Genomic DNA, 24,769 nt, shown 5'->3' with positions numbered 1-24,769 from the left:
ATGAATATCTGGAAGCAGGACAAAAAGTAAAGGTCTGAATTTGATGCATGTTCATAAGCAAGTTTTATCAATTGTCTAGCAACTCAGAGGAAGATTTTGTATATCAATCTGTTCCTGGGAATAGAAAACCTAATATAATTTAAGAAAACTGGAATTTATAATTCAAGAAAACAGTGAATTATGAAATGCAGTTTTCACAACTAAGGGCACCATGCTTGCCCATTGTTCTATTTCTGCTACTCCTGCTAGTTGCTAGTTCTTGAATTGCACCCTGTCCTTTGAAGTAAAGCCTATATATTTTTAAAAGTCAAGTTACCAAATTTATCTAAGAACTTAGCATAATTTGGAACTATCATGTTATTCTTATCCTATTTAATTAACTGGTCAGATCGTCTATATAATTTCATTTATCTCCTAATATAAGAAGGTTTAAAAATAAAGATCTAGGGCTTCCCTGGTGGCGCAGTGGTTGAGAGTCCGCCTGCCGATGCAGGGGACACGGGTTCGTGCCCCGGTCCGGGAAGATCCCACATGCCGCTGAGCGGCTGGGCCCGTGAGCCATGGCCGCTGAGCCTGCGCATCTGGAGCCTGTGCTCCGCAACGGGAGAGGCCACAACAGTGAGAGCCCCGCGTACCGCAAAAAAAGAAAACAAGAAAAAGAAGATTATAGGCCAATATCCCTTATGAAGATAGATGTAAAAATCTTCAACAAAATATCAGCAAACTTAATTTAAAAATACATTAAACGGATTGTATGCCACAATCAAGTGCGATTAGTTTCAGGGATGCAATGAAAGTTCAACATCTGCAAATCAATCAACATGATACACCACATTAACAAATTAAACATAAAAATCATAGGATCATCTCAATCAATGCAGAAATACCATTTGAAAAAATTCAACATCCATTTATAATAAAAACTCTCAACAAACTGGATATAGAGGAAACATACCTCAACATAATAAAGGCCATAGATGACAAACCCACAGCTAGTATCATATTCAATGGTGGAAAGCTGTTTTTCTAACATTAGGAATAAAGCAAGGATGCCCACTCGCTCCACCCTTATTCAATATAATATTGGTAGCCTTAGCCAAGGCAATTGGGCAAGAAAAAAGAAATAAAGGCATTCAAATCAGAAAGGAAGAAGTAAAACTGCCACTATTTGCAGATAACATGATACTATATATAAAAAACCTTAAAGACTCCACCAAAAATCTGTCAGAACTAATAAATGAATTCAGTAAAGTTACAGAACAAAATTATTATCAAAAATTGTTTCATTTCCATACAATAATGAACTAATAACAACCCCATTTACAATTACTTCAAAAATAATAAAATACATAGAAATAAATTTAACCAAGGAGGTAAAAGACCTATACACTGAAAACTATAAGACAATGATGAAAGAAATTGAAGAAGAAACAAATATAAAGATATTTTGTGCCCATCAATTGGAAGAATTGATATTGTTAAAATATCCTTACTACTCAAAGCAATCCACAGATTCAATGCAATCCCTAACAAAATTCCAATGGCATTTTTTCCAAAGAAATAGAACAATTAGTTCTAAAATTTGTGTGGGACCACTGAAGACTTCAGATAAACAATCTTGAAAAAGAACAACAAAGCTGAGGTATCATGCTCTATGATCAAACTATACTACAAAGCTATAGTAATCAAAACAGTATGGTACTGGCATTAAAAAAACACATATAGATCAACAGAACAAAACAGAGTGCTGAGAAATAAACCCATGTATATATGGTCAATCAATTTATGACAAAGGAGCCAAGAAAATATAATGGAGAAAGGAGAGTCCCTTCAATAAATTGTGTTGGGAAACCTAGATAGCTGCAAACATAAGAATGAAACTGTATCTCTATGTTATACCATAAATAAAAATTAACTCAAAATGGATTAAAGACTTGCATGTAAGACCTGAAACCATAAAACTCCTAGAAAAACACATAGGCAGTAAGCTCCTTGACATCAGTCTTAGCAATGTTTTTGTGGATCTGACTCCAAAGGCAAAGAAAACAAAAGCAAAAATAAACAAATGGGATTACATCAAACTAAAAAGCTTCTGTACGGCAAAGGAAACCATCAACAAAATGAAGAGGCAGCCTACTAAATGGGAGAAGACTTTTGCAAACTATATACCTAATAACCAAAATGTATAAAGAACTCACAATTCAATAAGAACAACAACCAAAAAAAAAACACCAAGGAATCTGATTTTTAAAAATGAGCAGAGGATCGGAATAGATATTTTTCCAAAGAGGACATACAGATGACCAGTAGGCACTTGAAAAGATGGTCAACATCACTAACTGCAGAGAAATGAAAATCAAAAACATAATGAGACATGACTTCACACTTGTCAGAATGCCTATTACCAAAAGACAAGAAATAGCAAGTGTTAGCATGAGTCAGAATGTGGAGAAAAGGGAACCCTTGTGCACTGTTTGTGGGAATATAAATTGGTGCAGCCACTATGGAGAATAGTAAGGAGGTGTCCCCCAAAATCCAAAATTAAAAGTATATCTACCATATCTCCAAAGAAGACATACAGGTGGCCAGTAGGCACATGAAAAGATACTCATCACTGCTAATTATTAGAGAAATGAAAATCAAAACAACAGTGAGGTACCACCTCACACCAGTCAGAATGCCGTCTTTGAAAAGTCTACAAATAGTAAATGCTGGAGAGGGTGTGGAGAAGAGGGAACACTCTTACACTGTTGGTGGGAATATAAATTGGTGAAGCCACTGTGGAAAATAGTATGGCGGTTCCTCAAAAAACTAAAAATAGAGTTGCCATATGATCCAGCAATACCACTCCTGGGCATATACCCAGAGAAAACTCTAATTCAAAAAGATACATGCACCCCAATGTTCATAGCAGCACCATTTACAATAGCCAAGACATGGAAACAACCTAAATGTCCATTGACAGATGAATGGTTAAAGAAGATGTGGTATATACACACACACACAATGGAATATTACTCAGGCATTAAACAGAATGAAATATGCCATTTGCAGAAACATGGATGAACCTAGAGATCATCACACTAAGCAAAGTAAGTCAGGAAGAGAAAGACAAATACCATATGATACCACTTATATGTGGAATCCCAAACATGTCACAAATGAACATATCTACGAAACAAAAACAGATTCACAAATATAGAAAACAGACCTGTGGTTGCCAAGGAGGAATGGGGGTGGGGGAAGGAAGGATTGGGAGTGTGGGATTAGCAGATGCAAACTATTATAGATAGGATGAATAAACAACAAGGTCCTACTATTTATCAGAGTGAACTGTAGTCAATATCCTGTGATAAACCATAATGGAAAAGAATATGAAAAAGAATGTATATATGTATATCTGAGACACTTTGCTATACAGCAGAAATTAAACACAGCATTGTAAATCAACTATATTTCAATAACATTTTTTTTGTGTGTGTGGTACACGGGCCTCTCACTGCTGTGGCCTCCCCCGTTGCAGAGCACAGGCTCCGGACGCGCAGGCTCAGCGGCCATGGCTCACGGGCCCAGCTGCTCTGCGTCATGTGGGATCTTCCCGGACCAGGGCACGAACCCGTGTCCCCTGCATCGGCAGGCGGACTCTCAACCACTGCGCCACCAGGGAAGCCCTTCAATAACATTTAAAAAAAAAAAAAGTAGATCTACCATATGATCCACCAATTCCACTCCTGGGTATCTATCCAAAGAAAATGAAATCACTAATTTAAAAATATATATGCAATATTCATCACACCATTGTGTACAATAGCCAAGATATGGAAGCAACCTAAGTTTCCATTGATAGATGAATGGATAAAGAAGATGTCTCTCTCCCTCTCTCTCTCTCTCTCTCTCTCTCACACACACACACACACACACAGAGACACACACAATGGAATATTACTCAGTCATAAAAAATACCTTACCATCTGCAACAGCATGGGTGGATCTTGACTGTATTGTATAATCAGATAGAGAAAGACAAATACTGCATGATTTCAGTTATATGTGGCATCTAAGAAACCAAACAAACAAACAAAACCTCAACTCATAGATACAGAAAACAGATTAGTGGTTACCACAGGGGAGGACGGTTGGGGGTGAGGGTGTAAAACTGAAAAAGGAGATCAGTAAGTACAAATTTCTAGTTATAAAATAAGTAATTATAACTAGAAAGGGGATGTAAAGTACAGCATGGGGAATATGGCCAATAATACTGTACTAAATTTGTATGGTGACAGATGGTAACTAGACTTATTGTGGTGATTTTCTAATATATACAAGTGCTGAATCACTATGTTGTGTACCCAAGACTGATTTACTGTATGTCAATCATACCTCAAAAAAATTATTAAATAGGTTCAAGTTTCTGTAATTAGACTGTTCACTGAGATGTTTTTAACAAGAAATAAACAGTTAAACAGTAGAAATGTTAGGGTATCACATTTTACTGAGTGTGGATATTGTGGTAATCATTTCACAATATATGTAAGTCAAATCATTATGTACACCTTAATATTGTACATTAATTACATCTCAATAAAATTAAAATAAAAAAAGGAGTTTGAATAAAACTCCTCTTTTGGTGTATACATTAATAATGACATAACATCACCAATATTCTTTTTTTTTTTTACTTTCCTACATTTTATTTTTTTTTTTTTTACATCTTTATTGGAGTATAATTGCTTTATAATGTTGTGTTAGTTTCTGCTGTACTACAAAGTGAATCAGCTATACATATACATATATCCCCATATCCCCTCCCTCTGGAGCCTCCCTCCCACCCTCCTTTTCCCACCCCTCTAGGTCATCACAAAGCATCAAGCTGATCTCCCTGTGCTATGTGGCTGCTTCCCACTAGCCATCCATTTTACACTTGGTAGTGTATATATGTCAGTGCTACTCTCTCCCTTTGTCCCAGCTTCCACTTCCCCCTGACCCCATGTCCTCAAATCTGTTCTCTGTTTGTCTTTATTGCTGCCCCGTCACTAGGTTCATCAGTACCGTTTTTTAAGATTCCATATAAATGGGTTAGCATACAGTATTTGCTTTTCTCTTTCTGAGTTACTTCACTCTGTATGACAGACTCTGGGTCCAACCACCTCATTACAAATAACTCAATTTTGTTCCTTTTAATGGCTGAGTAATATTCCATTATATATATATATGTGCCACATCTTCTTTATCCATTCATCTGTCAATGGACATTTAGGTTGATTTCATGTCATGGCTCTTGTAAACAGTGCTGCAGTGAACATTGTGGTACATGTCTCTTTTTGAATTAAGGTTTTCTCAGGGTATATGCCCAGTAGTGGGATTGCTGGGTCATATGGTAGTTCTATTTTTAATTTTTTAAGGAACCTCCATACTGTTCTCCATAGTGGCTGTATCAATTTACATTCCCACCAACACTGCAGGAGGGTTCCCTTTCCTCTACACCCTCTCCAACATTTATTGTTTCTAGATTTTTTTGATGATGGCCATTCTGACCAGTGTGATGTGATACCTCATTGAACATCACCTCTATTTTTGAGGGTTTCATGCACATCAGACATTGAACGAAGCACTTTACAATTACCTCATTTAGTCCTCACAACTCTAGAAGGTAGGCATTATTATTCTTATTTTAGAATAAAATAAACTGAGGCTTAGGTAAGAAGAGAAAGACACAACGTCACTTATATAATATTCTGTCTAGAGATACATAACTTGAATTTAGTCATGAAGAAATATCGCACAAATCCAAACTGAGTGATACTCTATAAAATAATTGGTTTCTAGTCCTCAAAAAATGTCAGTGCCATGACAGATAACAGAAAATATCTTCAGTTTAAAAGAGACCAAGGAGGCATGACATTAATATATGATCCTTGATTGGATTCTGAAATGGAGGGAAAAAGTTCTATAAACAGTATTATTGGGACAACTTGCAAAATTTGAAATAAGTGCTATAAATTAGATAAAATATCAACATTAAATGTCTTGAATTTTGATAACATAGTGATTACATAAGAATATATCCTTATTGGGAAACAGACATTAAGGCATTAGGGGAAAAGGGCATGATGTGTTGAACTTACTCTCAAACAATTCAGAAATAAATTATATATTATATATATAACACACATTTGTATCAATATATTATGAAAGACAAGATGATAAAACAAATATAGAAAAATGTTAAAAACTGGTGGAGTTGGATAAATATATATGGGAGCTTTCTGTGTTAATCTTGCAACTTCTATGTAAATTTGAAATTATTTCAAAATAAAATGTTTTTTAAAACCACAGCAGTATCTCTGAAGGCAGTAGATATTTCAAACTTTAGACTTTTTTTCAAGTCTGAGTAGAGTCAGGTCTCATTTTTTGTAAGTGAGCGAATGGAGGTAATAAAACTTGGAGCTGCAAAATGTTTCATTTTATTTGTCTTGGAAGTATCTTAGTTGAGCAGATATTAGTTTCATCGTATTATGAAAATGAAATGAATTTTATCAAATATTAAAGTAGTAAAGAAAGTTTTACTTAAAATGCTTTAAAAAGCTACTGCTCCTTTTTTAAAATCAGAGCCTACCAAGAACTTTGAATGTACTACTAATCATTTTCTAATGAACTTCTCATAAAGTTGGGCTTAGCTGCTAATATTAACATAAGCTATATCCCCTACATTAAGTCCCTGAATAAAGTCCCGTGTATATTCTTTTGGCAAGGTTCTTCATAGTCCCCAAACATCAAATGGGATTTCTTTATTATGTATTTACATAAAATTAATTTGAAATGTAAAACAGTTATTTAACATTCAGCTCAGATAGAAGAGAATAAGCAACAAAAGATCTTCATTTTAATGCCCACTGATCTTCCAGTCCCTGTATACATGTCTTGCTTCTTTATACGTGTAGCAATATTTACTAGTATTACTAGACTGGAACGTATTCTTTTCACTCAGGTTTAACACAAAATAAATCTACATCTAATTTCCTAGGCAATTTCACATTCATCCTAGAACTCTTTTGGCAAAACACTCTGAGTAGGTATGTGCAGCCACTGCAAAAATAGATTTTGTACTACACTTGCCTCTCATAAATTTTACCCATGAGTCTGTCAGAGAACCACTTTTGTAAAATAACTCAAAATGGCCATTTTATATGAACAATTTCCTGACTAATCATTTTTAAGTAAAAGGTGTTAACATGAAAATATGAAAGAAAACTTCTCAAACATTATTCAAGCCAAGAATAAGTTTCATAGAATAGTATGATCTGGGCCTGTTCTAAAATTTCTGGATCACATGATAATTTGTGTATGTGTTTTTTGTTGTTGTTGTTTATTTTTGTTTTGGTTTTTTTGTGTGTGTTTTTTAGTCAGTCAACTATATATTTCATGAGCATTTAGGAATGAAAAGTAAATGCTACATTATTAACATAATTATACAGGTGATTACTAAACAAAAACCATTTGAATAATTAACACCCTCCAGGGGATGGCACCAGCCCCAAGCCCCCACCTGGAATGCACAGAGAGTTGAGGGGAATGTGACCCCACCCTTTAGTGGGCCAGCACCAGCCATGAGCACCACCCCCAGGCTGTGAAGACAGCTGTGCAGGGATCTAGCCCCATGACCCACTGGGCTCTGCAGACAGCAATGCAGGGACCCAGCCCTACCCTCCAAGATAGTTGGCACCAGCCACATGATCTGTGAACTGTGTAGACAGCCACATGGGAAGCCTACTCTGCACTCCAGTGGGTCCACAGCCACTGCACAAGGTACAGCCTCACAGCCAACCAAGCTGGGGGCCAGAATTGCCTATCATGGTGCCCAGAGTAGTCAACTTGTCACAACAGAAGGAGCCACACAGCCCAAATAGGGGACATTCTTAGAGCATATAGCTCTGACGTCCAGAGGGGAGAGTACTGTTAGGGCCCATAAGGTGTCTCCTATGTAAGGCCACTTCTCCAAAATGAAGACACATAACCAACCTAACACAGAAAAATGAACAAAGAGCATCTGGCAAAATGAGAAGACAAAGGAATATGTTCCAAATGAAGGAACAAGACAAAACCTCAGAAAAAGAACTAACTGAAGTGAAGGTAAGCAATCTTTTCAATGAAGAGTTCAAGGTAATGATCATAAAGAGGCTCATCAAACTCAGGAGAATAATGGATGAACACAGTGAGAATTTTAACAAAGAATTAGAAAATATAAAGAAGAAATACACTAAAATACACTAGAAGGAATCAACAGTAGATTAGATGATACAGAGGGATAGATTAGTGAAATGGAAGGCAGAGTAGTGTAATTCACTCAAACTGAACAGAAAAAAAAAAGGAATTACAAAACGATGAGGATAGTTTAAGAGACCTTTAGGACAACATCAAACATATTAACATTTGCATTATAGGGGTCCCAGAAGGAGAAGAGAGAGAAAAAGGGGCAAATAACTTATTTGAAGAAATAATAGCTGAAAATTTTCCTAACCTGGGAAAGGAAACAGACATTCAGGTACAAAAAGCACAGAGTCTCAAACAAGATGAACCCAAAGAGCTCCACAGCCAAGACACATTATAATTAAAATGGCAAAAATTTAAGATAAAGAGAGACTCTTAAAAGCAGCAAGAGAAAAGCAATTAGTTATGCACACAGGATTTCCTGTAAGATAATCAGCTGACTTTTCAGTAGAAACTTTGCAGGCCAGAAGAGATGGCACTACCTATTCAAAGTGATGAAATTTTTACAAAGCCTACAATCAATAATACTCCACATTGGGCTTCCCTGGTGGCGTAGTGGTTGAGAATCTGCCTGCTAATACAGGGGACACGGGTTCGAGCCCTGGTCTGGGAAGATCCCACATGCCGCGGAGCAACTAGGCCCATGAGCCACAACTACTGAGCCTGCGCGTCTAGAGCCTGTGCTCCGCAACAAGAGAGGCCGCGATAGTGAGAGGCCCGCGCACCGCGATGAAGAGCGGTCCCTGCTTGCCACAACTAGAGAAAGCCCTCGCACAGAAACGAAGACCCAACAGAGCCAAATAAATAAATAAACAAATGTGGGGTTAAAAAAAAAAAGGAAAAGAATTAAAAAAAAAACAAAACAAATAACGAATACTCCACACGACAAGGTAATCATTCAGATCCAAAAGAGATCAAGGGTTTTACAGACAAGCAAAAGCTACAAGAGTTCAGTACCAGCTTTTCAAGAAATGTTAAAGGGACTTCTCTAAGTGGAAAAGAAAAGGTCAGAACCAGAAATAGAAAAATTATGAAAGAAAAAATCTCACTGGTAAAAGCAAACATACAGCCAAGGTAGTAGATCAACCACTTATAAAACTAGTAGGAAGATTAAAAGACAAAAATAGTAAAATCATTGATATGCACAATAAGTAGTTCAGGGATACCAAAAACATGTAAAATATGACATCAAAAACATTAAAATTGAGGGAGAAGGGGAAATGTAGGGTTGTAAGAATGTGCTTGAAATTAAAAGATCATCGACTTAAAATCATCATATATATATATATATGTTGTATATGAACCTCATGGTAACCACAAAGCAAAAACCTATTAATAGATGCACACACATTTCTCCAAAGAAGACATACAGATGGCCAAGAAGCACATGAAAAGCTGCTAAACATCACTAATTATTAGAGAAATGCAAATCAAAACTACAATAGGTATCACCTCACACCAGTTAGAAGGGGCATCATCAGAAAATCTACAAACAACAAATGTGGGAGAGGGTGTGGAGAAAAGGGAACCTTCTCGCACTGTTGGTGGGAGTGTAAATTGATACAGCCACTATGGAAAACAGTATGGACGTTCCTTAAAAAACTGAAAATGGAATTACCATATAATCCAGAAATCCCACTACTTGGCATATATCCAGAGAAAACCATAATTCAAAAAGACACATGCCTCGGTGCTTTGTGACAGCCTGGAGGGGTGGGATAGGGAGGCTGGGAGGGAGGGAGACGCAAGAGGAAAGACATATGGGAACATATGTATATGTATAACTGATTCACTTTGTTATAAAGCAGAAACTAACACACCATTGTAAAACAATTATACCCCAATAAAGATGTTAAAAAAAAAAAAAGACACATGCACCTCAATGTTCACTGAAGCACTATTTACAATAGCCAGGTCATGGAAGCAACCTAAATGCTCATCAACAGATGAATGGATAAAGAAGATGTGGTATATATATACAATGGAATATTACTCAGCCATAAAAAGGAAAGAAATTGGGTCATTTGTTGAGATGTGGATGGATCTAGAGACTGTCATACAGAGTGAAGTAACTCAGAAAGAGAAAAACAAATATCATATATTAACACATATATGTGGAACATAGAAAAATAGTACAGATGAACCGGTTTGCAGGGCAGAAATTGAGACACAGACGTAGAGAACAAATGTATGGACACCAAGGGGGAAAAGCCGCGGTGGGGGTGGGGGTGGGGTGTGATGAATTGGGCGATTGGAATTGACATGTATACACTGATGTGTATAAAATTGATGACTAATAAGAACCTGCTGTATAAAAAAATAAATAAAATTCAAAAATGAAAAGGCAGCCTACTGAATAGGAGATGTTCGTAAATGATATATCTAATGTGTTAATATCCAAAATATTCTAAGAACTCATACAACTCAACATCAAAAAAAACCAATTCAACTAAAACATGGTCAGAGGACCTGAACAGACATTTTCTCCAAAGAGGACATATAGATGGCCAAAAGACACATGAACAGATGTTCAACATCACTAATCATCAGGGAAATGCAAATGAAAACCACAAGTGAACATCTCATACCTACAAAAATGGTAATCATTAAAAGACAAGAAATAAGTGTTCATGAGGATGTGGAAAAAATGGAACTCTCATGTACTGTTGGGAATGTAAATTGGTAAAATCATTGTGGAAAACAGTATGGAGGTTCTTCAAAAAATTAAAAATAGAAAGAAAAAAAAGAAAAAGAAAAGTGGAACTGCCATATGATCCAGCAATTTCATTTCTGGGTATTTACCTAAAGAAAACAAAAACGCTAATTGAAAAGATATATGAACCCCAGTGTTCACTGCAGCATTATTTACAGTAGCCAAGATATGGAAGCAACCTGTGTTCTTTGATAGATGAATGGACAAAGAAGCAGTGGTATATACATAAAATGGAATATTACTCAGACATAAAAAGAATGAAATTTTGCCATTTGCAACAACATGGATGAATATGAGGGTATTAGGCTAAGTGAAATAAGTCAGAGAGAGATTGACAAATACTATATGATCTTACTTACGTGTGGAATCTAAAAACGATACAAACAAACAAAAAAAACAGACTCATAGATACAGAGAACAAATGGGTAGTTGCCAGAGGAGAGGGGAGTGGGAGGTGAAATAGGTTAAGGGAGTTAAGAGGTACAAACCTCCAGCTATAAAATAAATAATCCATAGAGATATAATATACAGCATAAGGAATATAGTTAATAATATTTTAATAAGTTTCTATGGGGACAAATGGTTACTAGACTTACTGTGGTGATCATTTCAGAATGTATGCAAATGTCAAATCACTGTTTAGTACCCCTAAAACTAAAATACTAGTATGGTACATCAACTATGTTTCAACTTAAAAAAGTATACATGTCTTTTTACCCTACCACCCCATCTCCCTTATCCTGCTCCCTTAAAGAATGGTCTAGAAGGGGATGCTTATGCTCCAGGTGGGCACATTCCCCTGACCCTGAAGACTCCTTTTCCTTTGGAAAGAGGTATAGCAGAGAAAGACCAGAATGGGAACAGCTAAAGCTCAGGACAGAGTAAGGATCCTATTTGCCTGGCCAGTGTTGTGGTATTTGTGATATATTAGGATATGATGAATGAAAAAACAAATCCAATAGCATAAGTTACAGGTAAAGAAAAGATCTGAATTATGGTAGGAAAATGGATAAAAGAGATAAAGGAATAAGTGTGAGAAATATTGTGGAAAAATAGTCCATAAAACTTGGTGTCAGAATATGAAGGGAGAGCTATGTCATGTCAAGGAGGTGGGGTGGGGCTTGCAGAGGTTGTCTTTAACTTTCACTCCTGGGTGACTAGGGAAATGCAGCATTCTTAACAGAGTAACTGGTTTGAAGGGAAAATAATACATTTGAGATAAAGAAAGAAAAAAGCTAGTCAAGACTGCCCTGTCATAGTATTTGCCTATAAGTGTATCCAACTCTGTTCTTAGCAGAGACCCAGAGATCCATGATCCACTCTCTGAATATTGAAATGAATAATAAAATCTATAAATATAAAATATCTCATCAATCACTTAAAGTTATTTCCCATTTCCACAAACATATAGTCTTGCTACTTTAAATAAAATCATTTGGCTAAGCAACTCTTTTCAGGATATTTAGACATTGCTAGAAGGAGAAACTGTAAGACATATTCCAATTCTTACTCACTCTACTTTAGCAAATGGAAAATTAATGAAATTTGTTGTGGCTGGTGACAGAATAATTTATCCAGTCTTCTTTTGAATAAAAATACCAGTTAAAATGGAAATTAATAAAAATAAATATGGTCTGTTGTAGTCTCATGTGTGTGACATCTGGCTTATCCTCAGAGCTCATGAGGTGCACATAGTGAGGGAAGGCATACGCTACCACATAGTAGTATATGGATTGTGGATGTAGGAAGTTAAGAGAGATACAAAATATCAATTGCTTATAGTAAGTAGCAAAGGTTCTAAAACCCATTATTTTCTATCATTTCAATTTCTGATTATTCTGGGGTAGGTTTAAAAATAAAGAAACATACCTTTTATTTCCCCCCATATATTAAGAAAAATATATGATATTAAAAGTTCATAATTTTAAAATTCACAAATTTAAAAGTTAACATCAGGCACATGTTTTACAATTCTTGACTTTGTGTTTGGTAACACAAATTCAAAAGCCTTAAAGTAAAAAAAAAAAAAAAAAAAAAAAAAAATTCATTTCTCCAGGATAGCAAATCCATGTTTCTAAGGGAAAAAAATACATATGGATGGGGGCGGTAGAAAACCGTTATTCTTGTTAAGGAATGTTTGTGGAAAATGTTGCTTTCAAACCAACATGTTTCCCCATATGGGGAGCAGGTTTGCAGCAAAAATGTTGTTAAGTAGACAGTGAGAGAGGCAGTCAGCCATCTGGGTAGCAGGCAACTGTCGTCTACTGATGCCGAGGGCATCACTAAGCTCAAACACTCAGGAATATTCTAGAAAACAGGAGGGCAGCCATTACACCTTATAGGATAAACTCTTAATACCCACAGACCTGCGTTGTGGGATAGTTTTAGAAATGGTTCTACAAGCCACTTAAAGGGAAAAGGGTGATGGATAGGTCCATTTGCTCTAAAATCATTTCAATTGGCAATGGAAAACTAGAGCTTTCCGCCAAGATGAAACCGCAAGTATTTTTATGCTAAGTGAGCCTCAATCATCTAAATCATGGGAATTGGTAGAGGACAAATGTCTTGAGTGTCTCAGGAGAGTATGAACTATGAGAAAATAGAAAAAAAAAAAAGCAGCTATATGCTTTTCTCCTGGGTACTGTTGTTATACCTAATCTGGATAGGAAAGGGCAACAGTAATAAAATTAAACTCCCAAGCACTGAGAACTCCCTAGGATGTCCATTCTGTTCCCACCTGGTCACTGTTGCATGTAACTGCAGTATGGTCAACTGAAAAGGCAATATATCATGGGACCAAAGGGACTTGAGTTTGAATCCTAGCTTCCTGCTGACTAGCTCTCTGACTTTGTGCACGTCACTTAACCTGAGCCTCAGTTTTCCCACATGCAGAATGGGGCTAATAATGATTGCTGTGAGTATGAAACAGAATAACATAGGTAAGATTATTGGCACAGTATCTTGGAGGGCAGGAAATCAGTCTTATTTACCTTTAAATACCTCAGCATCAAACAGTAAACGATACATTTTTGATAAGAGTGACTAGACAAATTTAAGACAGCAACATTAAAGTGCATGCTGTTTAAATTTAAAATCTTGTAGCATAACGAACTGCAGTTACATATAGGCATACTGGTCTAACTGTCTTAATAAATAGTTTACCTTACATTTCCTAATGTGGAATGTGAGGATCACTACTGCTTCAGATGACTTTAAGCAGTACAATAATAAACACTTTATGTAAAATATATACTTTATTTTGTATATTATTTCTTTATTTAGTATTAAACTTATTTACCTAGATGTATAAATCCATATTTTCAATGACTATTGTTCAGAAAAAGGCGGAAGTAGAGAATTAACTCAACAGCTTGGAAACACCCATTTCCTCTTGGAGAAGGCAAGGGTCTTTCCTCTTCCCCAGGTAAAAGCTGATCTGCTTTCTGTCACAATAGATTAGTTGGCATTTTCTAGATTTTATATAAATGGAAGTACACAGTATGTACTCTTTTTTTATCTGGTTTATTTCACTCATCACAATTACTTTGATATGCCTCTATGTTGTTGAATGTCAATACTTCACCGTTTTTATTGATCAAAAGTACTTCAGTGTATGACTATATGATGATTTGTTTATCCATTCATCTGTTGACATACATTTGGGTTGTTTCAAGTTTGGGGATATTACAAATAAAGCTGTCATGAACATTTGTGGACAAGTCTTTTCTTGGACATAAGCTTTCAGGTTTCATATAAATAGCTAGGAATGGGATGGATGAATAATGTGGCAGGTAATAGGTTTAACTTTTTAAGAAGCTGCAAAACTGTTTTCAAAAGTGTTGGTTCCATTTTCGTCACTGCCCTCCCAGCAGTATACGAAAGTTCTACTTGTTCCACATCCTCTCCACCATCTTCTAAATTTTAGCCATTCAAATGTACATTGTGGCTTTAATTTGCATTGCCCTAAGGACAAATCGTGGTGAGCAAATGTTCATGTGCTTATTTGTGGTCAGTTTCTCTTTACTGATGAAATGTCTGTCCAAATCATTTGCCTATTTAAAAATTGGGTTGTTTCCTAATTATTGAGATTTGAGATTTCTTTATATAGTCTGCAATTAAGCCTTTTTTGTATATGTGATTTGCAAATATTTTCTCTCAGTCTGTGAAGAAAACATATTTTATTTTCATACTCCTGATAGTGTTTTTGAAAGAACAGAATTTTATAATTTTAATGAAGTATATTTTTTTCTTTTATGGATTACATTTAGGTAGTGTGTGTGTGTAGGTGTACATGTGTGTGTGTGTGTATATATATATATACATATATATATATTCTTTGCCTAACCAAAGTTCACAAAATTTATCTCCTACATTTTTTTCCTAAAGATTTTATACTTATGGTTTCACATTGAGGTCTATGATAAATTTTAAGTTAATTTTTGTATATTGTGCAAGGTATAGATGCAAGTTTTAAAAAAAAATTTAATGGATGTTTAGTTGTTTCAGCACCATTTATGGAAAATGGTGAATGGCTGACCTTTCTTAACTGAACAGTCTTTGAACTGCCGTTGAGAATCAATTGACAAATGCTATGGACTGAACTGTGTGCCCCACTACCACCAATGCATATGATGCAGCCCTACTCCCCAGTATGATGGTATTTAGAGATGGAGCCTTTGGGAGATACCTAGGTTTAGATGGGGTCATACGTGTGGGATGGAGCCTTTGGGAGATAACTAGGTTTAGATGGGGCCATAAGGATGGGGCCCTTATGATGGAATTAGTGCCCTTATAAGAAGTGACACCAGAAAGCTTGCACTCTCTCTCTCCATGTGCTCATGCTGAGGAATGGCCATGTGAGCACACAGCAAGAAAGCAGCCATATGCAAGCCATGAAGTGAGTCCTCACCAGAACCCAACCATGTAGGCACCCTGATCTCAGACTTGCAACCTCCACAACTGTGAGAAAATAAGCTTCTATTGTTGAAGTCACCCACTGTATGATATTTTGTTATGGCAGCCCAAGCTGACTAAGCCAGCAATATATGTGTGGTTGATTTTGGAACTCTTTATTCTGTTCCTCAGATCCGTTTGCCTATGTTGACATCAATACCACACTGCCTTAAGTATTGTGGCTTTAAAATAAGTCTCAAGGTCTAGTAGGTTTAATCTTTTAAATTTCTTCTTTTCAAAATTCTTTTGACTACTCTAGGTCCCTTAAGTTTCCATATGAATTTTAAAATCAATTTCTACAAAAAAGCTTGCTGGGATTTTGACTGGGATTTCACTGGATGTGTAGATCAATTGAGGAGAACAATATTGAGTCTTATGATGCATGAAAATGTTATAACAAATAGAGTATATCTCAAAATTTCTCTTGGAAATGTTTTATAGCTTTCAGTATACAGGTTTTATTTATCTTTTGTCAAATTTATCTCCAATTACTTCATAATTTTAAAGCTATTATAAACTTTTTCAATTTTTGATTGTTTGTTGCTTGATTAAATTATGGATACCTATATGATTATTTATTGGCATATTTGAACATGGCCCTGGGAAGGGGTGGTGAACTTGAAGCCCCTTAAATACTACTTGAAATGTCCTGGAACATGGGGTGAGACAACTATCACATAGCATATTTTCTGAAAGATCTCCCACTCCCATTTCATTGTATGAATGAGGAATGAGAACAATGTGAAGCCAAATACAGCTGGAAATGCTTGTTTCATGTAGATACAGTCTCAATCAGAATACATTAGTAAATGTTACCTTCAAAGATAATTTTTGGATATTCAGATGGTTTTAGAACATTTTTTTCACTCATCACAAGTGATTAGTGTAATGACAATGAATCTAATTAAAATCTTTGTTGCCTGTCCAAAGTATACTTAATAGCAAGTAATTTTTCTTCTATACTGTATGAAGGAAGAATTAAGAAGCAATCATTTAGACTTAGAAAGAATAAAAATGATAGACACAAAATACTAGCCAAGTTCATTAACAAGGAAATTAGCTTCAAATGAAATATTTTTATATCTGTTTTTGAAGAGATTTTCAAATTTACATTACATTTTCTTATCTTACGGCACCTGAAGGAAATTATCTGTCTGAATGACCCATGTTGGAGAATAACAATGAGGAACTGAATTGTTTTGTAAGTAGCTCAATTTCCACCACTGAAATGATCTTGTATTTAAGACAGCAGGGATAAAGAAAATATTTTATGGAAAAATACTAAGACTCTGTGATGTTCCCCAACCATCTACAAAAATCTGATCCCTTTTATATAAACAATCATTCAGGTAAGCAGGCCCAAAGCCTTCCTCCAGAAGAGAAGTCCTCTCTTATAACTCCTCTTGTATTTAACAGATTTTTTTTAAAGATGACCAATTTCCTGATGTATTTAAAACTAATGTATCTTGGGTTACTGATCAGTTACTGACAATTATAAAAGCTAAATCAACTTCTAGTGATATATCTGAGTCTACAGTGCACACTAAAACATTAACAAGATTATCAAGTAAATTCAAACAACAACAAAAATTGTTTTCTACAGCTAACTTTACATTCCAGGTAAAGGTATTCTTTGGAGAAGTCCAGAGAGCATGTGCTCAAATTTTGTTGATTAAATTAAATTCATTGTGTGTGTGTGTGTGTGTGTGTGTGTGTAGGCTAGGCCAGAGGTGTTCTCATACTACTATCTGTAATTTAGGATGTGTGTGTAGGAGGGAGTTGTGAATATGTGGGGGGGGGGGGGATGTATAATTATATTTTGTATGCAATATAGCTTCTTTAAAACAAAGATATGATTTCCATAAATCTTCTGATGAGTCCCTTGACATCAGAGCTCAATTAGGCATTGTAGCCTGGACATCTTTATGTTAAGAGAGGAGAGAATATGTCCATATCATAAGTGCCTACAGAACAACAGGTCAGCTTCTACATGCCTATACATTTGGGTTCTGTGCTGTGCTGGACTCCCAGGTTCTTACATCGCAGTTGGGGCTTGTTGCGAGTTTAGTTATTCATCCATGCCAGGAGGAACTGTAATCATAAAAGATGATTCAAATGGCAAATGCCTAATAGCAAAATACCTCATCGGGATTATGATGACATAAAAACTATCTTAGTATGACTAGAATATAGATCACGAAGGAGGCACATGGGTGATGAGACTGCAGTAGTAATATGGGAACAGATCTCACAACAAGGAGTGCCACAGACAGCCTTTGAGAAGGAAAATGATCTGAGGCTGGTTGTTTCAGAGACAGTTATGGATTGAATTGTGTCCCCTCAAAAGCTATGTCAACATCCTAAGCCCCCAGACCCGTGAACGTGACCTTATTTGGAAATAGGGTCTTTGCAGACATAATTGAGTTAAGATGATGTTATACTGGAATAGGGTAGGCCCTAAATGCAATGACTGGTATCCTTACAAGGAGAGAGAGATTTTGATACAGAGACACAAACAGAGGGGAGACAGTCATGTGAAGAAGGAGACAGAAATTGGAATGATGAAGCTACCAGCCAAACCTATCAAGGATTGCTGGAAGCCTCCAGAAGCCAGGAGAGAGACATAGGACAGATTCTTCCCTAGAGCTTTCAGAGGACACATGGCCACGGTGACACCCTGAGTTTGAACTTCTAGTCTGCAGAGTTATTTCACAATAATTTCTGTTGTTTTAAGACACTCAGTTTGTGATAATTTATCATGGCCACCTAGAAACTAATACCGTGAACTTATCATAGTGTGTGGAATGGGTGAGAGGTGAGCAAGACTGGACACAGAATGACCAATTAGAAGGACCAACAGTGAAATCCAGAAGACAGAGCATTAATCAGAACTAATCAGAACAGTGGCAGTGAGAATGGCAAGACATAGGCGATGCTGAGAGTTATTTAGAAGGTAGAATCCATAGGATTAGTTATCAGCGATTAGGGAATTTTAGGAAAGAAAAGACTCAGATAATTTCCAAATGTCTGGTTTGAGAAACATTTAGTGCCATAGGGATCACTTGAAAGGAAGACACTTGGCTGGGGGTAGAGAGAAAAATAAATTTAGCTTTGTCTTAGCGCCATTTGAAGTAACTAAGTGATGTCTAAGTGGACTTGCCTAACAGGAAACTGGGTCTGGAATTCAGGAAAAAGTTTTGGGACGACATATAGATATAATAATGATGCTATGACACTTCATGATTCTCCCATAATATCATTTAGCACTCTTTATTTTAATTTCCTGTTTATCTGTAAATCCTCAGCAAGGAAGCAAGCTGAGACCAGAGAATTGAGGGAACTACTTCTTTTGAGAACACTGCTCTCCTCAACAGACCAACCTCAGATGTCCCTACTTGTCCCATCTTATGGATGAAGGAGGGATACTAATAAAGCAATTCTAGCTCTTCCCGGTCAGTTGTGTAAAAAGAAGCTGGCCCTAAGTACTGACAGATTTTGGGCTTTGGACCTTAGCCATAAATCCAGGACAACAGGGAAAAAATCCCACTAGACATTCTGTTACATTTTACATAGATAATCCATTATAATCCTCATAAGAATAATCTTCACTAAAACCATATTAATTATAATCCTCACTACAAAAGACAAAGAAACAAAAGAAGAAAAACCCTAAAAGTCTCAGGTGCAAGAAATAGAGAGGAGTCCTAAGGTTAGAGAAATGAGCTGGAGCTTGGCAGGAGAGCTCATGAAGGGCGGGTGAACAAGTCCTGCTATGACCCTATCAAGACAGCAGCTGGCCTGTCCCCAGGTTCTTCAGAACCTTTTTTTTTTTTTTTTTTTTTAACGTAGGGGCAGGACAGGAGTAAAGACACAGAATGTAGAGCATGGACTTGAGGGGACGGGGAGGGGGAAGGGCAAGCTGGGACGAAGTGAGAGAGTGGCATGGACTTATATATACTACCAAGTGTAAAACAGATAGCTAGTGGGAAGCAGCCGCATAGCACAGGGAGATCAGCTAGGTGCTTTGTGCCCACCTAGAGGGGTGGGATAGGAAGGGTGGGAGGGAGACACAAGAGGGAGGGGATTGAATTGTGTCCTCTATACATATATGTATAGCTGATTCACTTTGTTATAAAGCAGAAACTAACACACCATTGTAAAGCAGTTATACTCAAAAAAAGATGTTAAAAAAAAAAAGCAGCTGGGACGGAGCCGTTTATAAGTCCTAGAGTATTTCTTCACACAAAACACAAGTTTTGGAAATAACTCTCTATATTGTCCCAGGTAAGCATCACAGAGGTTCTCCCTGAGAGAAACAGAAACCCAAGCCTTGCAACTGAGATCTGAATTCTTTCTTTCCTATCTTTATGGTACAGGGACAGGATGGTGATAGTGGGAGGGACAGAAAGTACTTGGGGAGGATAAAAAAGAGGCTTGAATTGTATCTATAATATTTGATTTCCAAATAAATAAATGAGTATTAATAAGATTCAAATATTGCAACATATTAAAATGTTGTATCCAGTATTTGTTATAGGATTTTATGTGCTATCATTTTACTAATTAAAAAAAATAAACAGGTTAAAAAATGTTAATTAACTTGCCCAGATCACAGTCCATGAGAGGAGAAACTATGGAAATATAGACTTCTAATACCAAACTCTGTTAAACTGACTCGGCTTATTCATTTTTGCATTAACAAGGAAGGGCCTAACATGTGGCCATGGTGTTCAGAATGATAGACAACAGCTGGGATAATTCCTGGAGGGAGGGGCCCTGCTGACAGAGGTCTGCTATCAAATGCTACCATTCAACAGGGTGGCCCAGGGCTGCATTTGGCACGTGACCTAAGGAAACTTAGAGATCATCTACTTCAACTGGGTCAGTTTACAAATTCAGTAACAGACCCAGAGAGATTAACTGGCTGGCTTAGTGAGTGGATAATTCAAAATTTAATGCTATGTCAATTACACCAGGTGCTCTAAACTGTAGTCAATAAGTAGCAGAACAGTCTTGGGAATGGGGATGATGATAGATAAAAATAAACATGATGGTGGTGGTGATGATAGCAGCTAACGTTTTTGAGCACTAATCTAAATTCTAGGTACTCACCTGAATGCTTTGTAAGTATCCCCTTGATTATTCCTCACAACAGCCCAAAAAGTTAGGTACAATCATCATCTCCATTCAGATCAAAGGAGAGCCTCTCAGGGGCTCATAATCTGTAAATTACAGAGTAGATCCCAACCTAGGCAGTCTGACTTCTGTGCTGGAACTCTTAACCATATGCTGTGCTAAAGACTCAAACACTAGGGGAAGGGGGAGGGAGCAAGTGGGAGCTCAATCCCATCTCTCTCAGGTTCAACTTGGGCTTATATATTTCCCATTACTACAGATGCGAGGTGTGTATTTGGCTTAGAATTTGACATTATCTGACGCCAATATGAATTCTACATGGTGTCAAGTCAGGTAGAGCTCTTGAAGAAATGGTATGTTAGAGTGTAGATGGATTGACTCATGAATTATTGGATTAAACCTGAAGTAAATTCCCTAAACACAACTTTAGTTTTCCTGTATATAAAGGAGTACTTCTGAAAAGAGTAAAACATTTTGCCCTCTCTCTGGTGTGGAAAAACCATTATCACAGCAAAAAAAGAATGCTTAAGCCAACAATACTGAATAATTCGTTTCATGTCAACCAAAAAAATTGAAAGCAATAAATAAACCAAATTTTTCTAGTAATGAGATGCTATTGGTTAGTGAATGTTAATAATGTAGATTTATTTATAGGATAGTTAGATTTATGACTACCATCTCCTTCCAACAAGGAAATGAATCTTGTTAATTCTAGAGGCAGAACTACATAGTGGAGTTCTGGAGTTTGGTTACTGAGGTCACATTTCAGCTGTCATTCAATTATATACTGTGTGTGTTTAATCAATACTAGTATTACGCACCCTCAAATTTAAAAAGAATGGTCAAGGATTGATTTCAATATTATCAATCTGTCAATATTTTAATGATCTGCTGAACATCCTCAGGAAAATAAAACAAAAATTCCCAGTACATATAAATTTTATTTGTGAGAAAACAACAATCTGAAATGCCGTGTTATGTCCACACAGAGAATGCTGACTATAAAATTTGTCTTCCAAGGATAAAAATCGTAAGGTCCAAGGAAGCATAGCTATTACTCACAAGGATATACATGGTTGCTCAAAAGACTTTATATCGTAAAGCTACATACATTTTTAAGTTATTTGTAGGGAAACAAGTGAAACAAATCAATCTGATTTGTGAAAAGTCAGAATTTCTTGTGTGAAACATTGAAATTCAAAGAAAAGATCAAAAAAAGAACACAGAGACACACAGTGAAAAACAGGTTAGTGACTAGAACAGCAAAACATTAAAATGTCAAAAAATAATCAAAACAAGCAAATAACAAGGCTAAAACTAACAGGCTTCCTTTGTTGGAATCTAGTTACAGAGTTTTAAAGAGGCACATCTATTGATATAAATCACAAAATGGCAGCTCACAGGTAAAATCGTGTGCAGAAGTGTTTTCTAGCAGAGCTTTTTTTTTTTAAATCAAGTTACAAAATCACATATCTTTTTCAGAACCCAGTTTTTTCTTTGTTTCTTAAAAACAAAAAAAAAACAACAGCATAGCAATGAGCTGGAGCTCAGTAATTGATGTGCTTAATTGTATAAGTCTTTCTAGTTTGCCACCAGTTTTACTCACCTTATTTTTACTCATTGACATTGGGTTGGCCAAGAAGTTCTTTTGGGTTTTTCTGTAACGTTATGGAAAAACCTGAACATTCTGGCCAACCCAATACATTACCAGCCTGCCCCCTGTAGTCAGGTGAGTTCATAAGCCCTTATGCACCATCAAACTAACTCAAGTCATGAAAGTGATCAATTGCAAGATTGGGGATAATCAGGGAGCTTCATTTGTTCACTCACTCATTTGTTCATTCAACAAATACACGTTGATTTCAAAAGTGCCAGATACTGAGCTCAAATCAGCATATAAGTATTTGGGATTTCTTTGCATCAAGATAATAGGCAGACATAGATCTGGATGTGTACCAAGATGTATGTGATAGAGCTGAGGATAAAACAATGGTGAATTTTAGGAAATGAAATAAGAAATTCTAAAAAGTGCTAACAATTCGCTAATAATTGCAAGGGTCTCAAAGGATGGGGATTCTAAAGAAGGAAGGGTGGTCAACAGTGCTGAGCAGTGATGTTAAATGAAGACAGAAAAGAAAGACAATTCTATGATGTAAGTAGCAAATCCCTGGTGATGTTTAAGAGGGCACACATAGAGTAGGCTGATAAAGCCAGGTTGAGTGGTGAGAAGATAAGCATAAAGGGCATGAGAAAGAGGGATGGAGGGAGGTTGGGGGGTAGGTATGATGGAAAATGGTGAGGGTGGGGTGAAGAGAAGGCCAGTGAAGAGGACTGAATATGTGCAAAAGAGAGATTTGGCACCAGACAGTTCACAAGAATAACCATATGCTAGAATGAATTCAATCTAGATGTAATACCATTAACTTAAATTTTGATATCAGAGCAAAATTTAGTAACTTTTCTATAAACCATATCCCCAAGTTCACTTCCTGGGACACATTCTGGGAAGGTGTTTTCACTCTAAATCTTTCTTTAGTTAGCACCAAAATTCACTGACAATAAGCTACAAAAGAAAATCTGTCAATTCTCAATTACGTTTTATTTTCTGGTGTTCCACTTGTGATCTCAATCAGAAATGACTGAAATGTTTCTGGTTCTTAGGCTCTGCTGGAAATGACATTTTCCACAGAGGCATCTAATCTTGGACCAATGAAATCAGGTGATGTTATTCTCCAGAATCCTCTACATATATAATAATCAAGAGAGAAAGATTAAAGTACAAATGGTATGTAAAATGCCTTTTGAGCTCACCCACAGCGAAGCTGGATGTGATTTACCTTCACCTGCACCTCATCTTCCACCTCCACTACCGTAGCTAGTGATGAAAACCGCCACCCAGAGGTGAATCCCAGAAAGGCTTCATTGCCTTTTGATGTATTGTTTGTACAATCAGGTTTGGAGACGTCAAAATTCTCAGCCAATCATCTTCCTATGATTCCGAGTAAAACTGTCGTACAAAATAAACTTAGGAGAGACTTCTCCCTCTCTTTTAGAGTCTTTGTAGAGATTATAATTAAGGAGAATTTTTCCTATTGATATAAAATTATATAAAATGATTGATTACAGATGTTAACCGCTCAATTCCACAGCCTACCCAAATAGATTCTAAGTCCAGCTGGAAATAAATAAAATTGATCGTCAAGGGTCTGTGTCGGACGGTAGAATAAGCACTAAACGCCGTATTGTGCTAGAAGCTTAATATGTAAGACAAATTTATGTAGCATTCAACCAAAATCTTTGTAACATGTGATCGACTTACCCCTGCAACGCTTTCTCTCCAAACCAATCTCCTTTTCCTAAGGTTCTAAGAAAGACTGGGTCTTCACTTGGTGAGTCTTCACGAGTGACATTTACCTAGAAAGAGAAACAATGAAAGCCTGTATCCACGGCATACACACTGGATGATCAAATAAACACTGATTAATGATGTTCGTTCCATTTCTTCTTTCTTTTTTTTTTTAAACTTATTTTCATGAAGAGAAAAAGTACATTACCACTAAAGGGGACAAAGAATAATATCGCAACTTCACATGCACCCCAAGAAGTAATCTCCATGTATTTTGTTATGCTTTCAAGTTGTTGTCAAGGAATAATAAATTATTCAGAAATTTGAATTTCACTCAAATCTTCAACTCTATT

General features: G+C 36.4%; 1 protein-coding gene across 9 annotated transcripts in view; it reads right to left on the bottom strand.

Annotated features, from left to right (window-relative positions):
• The window catches only part of PRKG1 (protein kinase cGMP-dependent 1), a 1,402,246-nt gene that overhangs the window by 171,735 nt on the left and 1,205,742 nt on the right, over positions 1–24,769 (bottom strand). For all 9 annotated transcript variants that reach the window (XM_079899910.1, XM_079899911.1, XM_079899912.1 and 6 more), the window contains one exon: positions 24,390–24,484. In XM_079899910.1, coding sequence (XP_079756036.1) covers positions 24,390–24,484 — 95 coding nt within the window. The remainder of the gene's footprint in view (positions 1–24,389; positions 24,485–24,769) is intronic.

Source organism: Stenella coeruleoalba (assembly GCF_951394435.1).
Source record: "Stenella coeruleoalba genome assembly, chromosome: 16".
NCBI classification, from domain to species: domain Eukaryota; kingdom Metazoa; phylum Chordata; class Mammalia; order Artiodactyla; family Delphinidae; genus Stenella; species Stenella coeruleoalba.
This window is presented reverse-complemented; position numbering and strand designations above follow the sequence as displayed.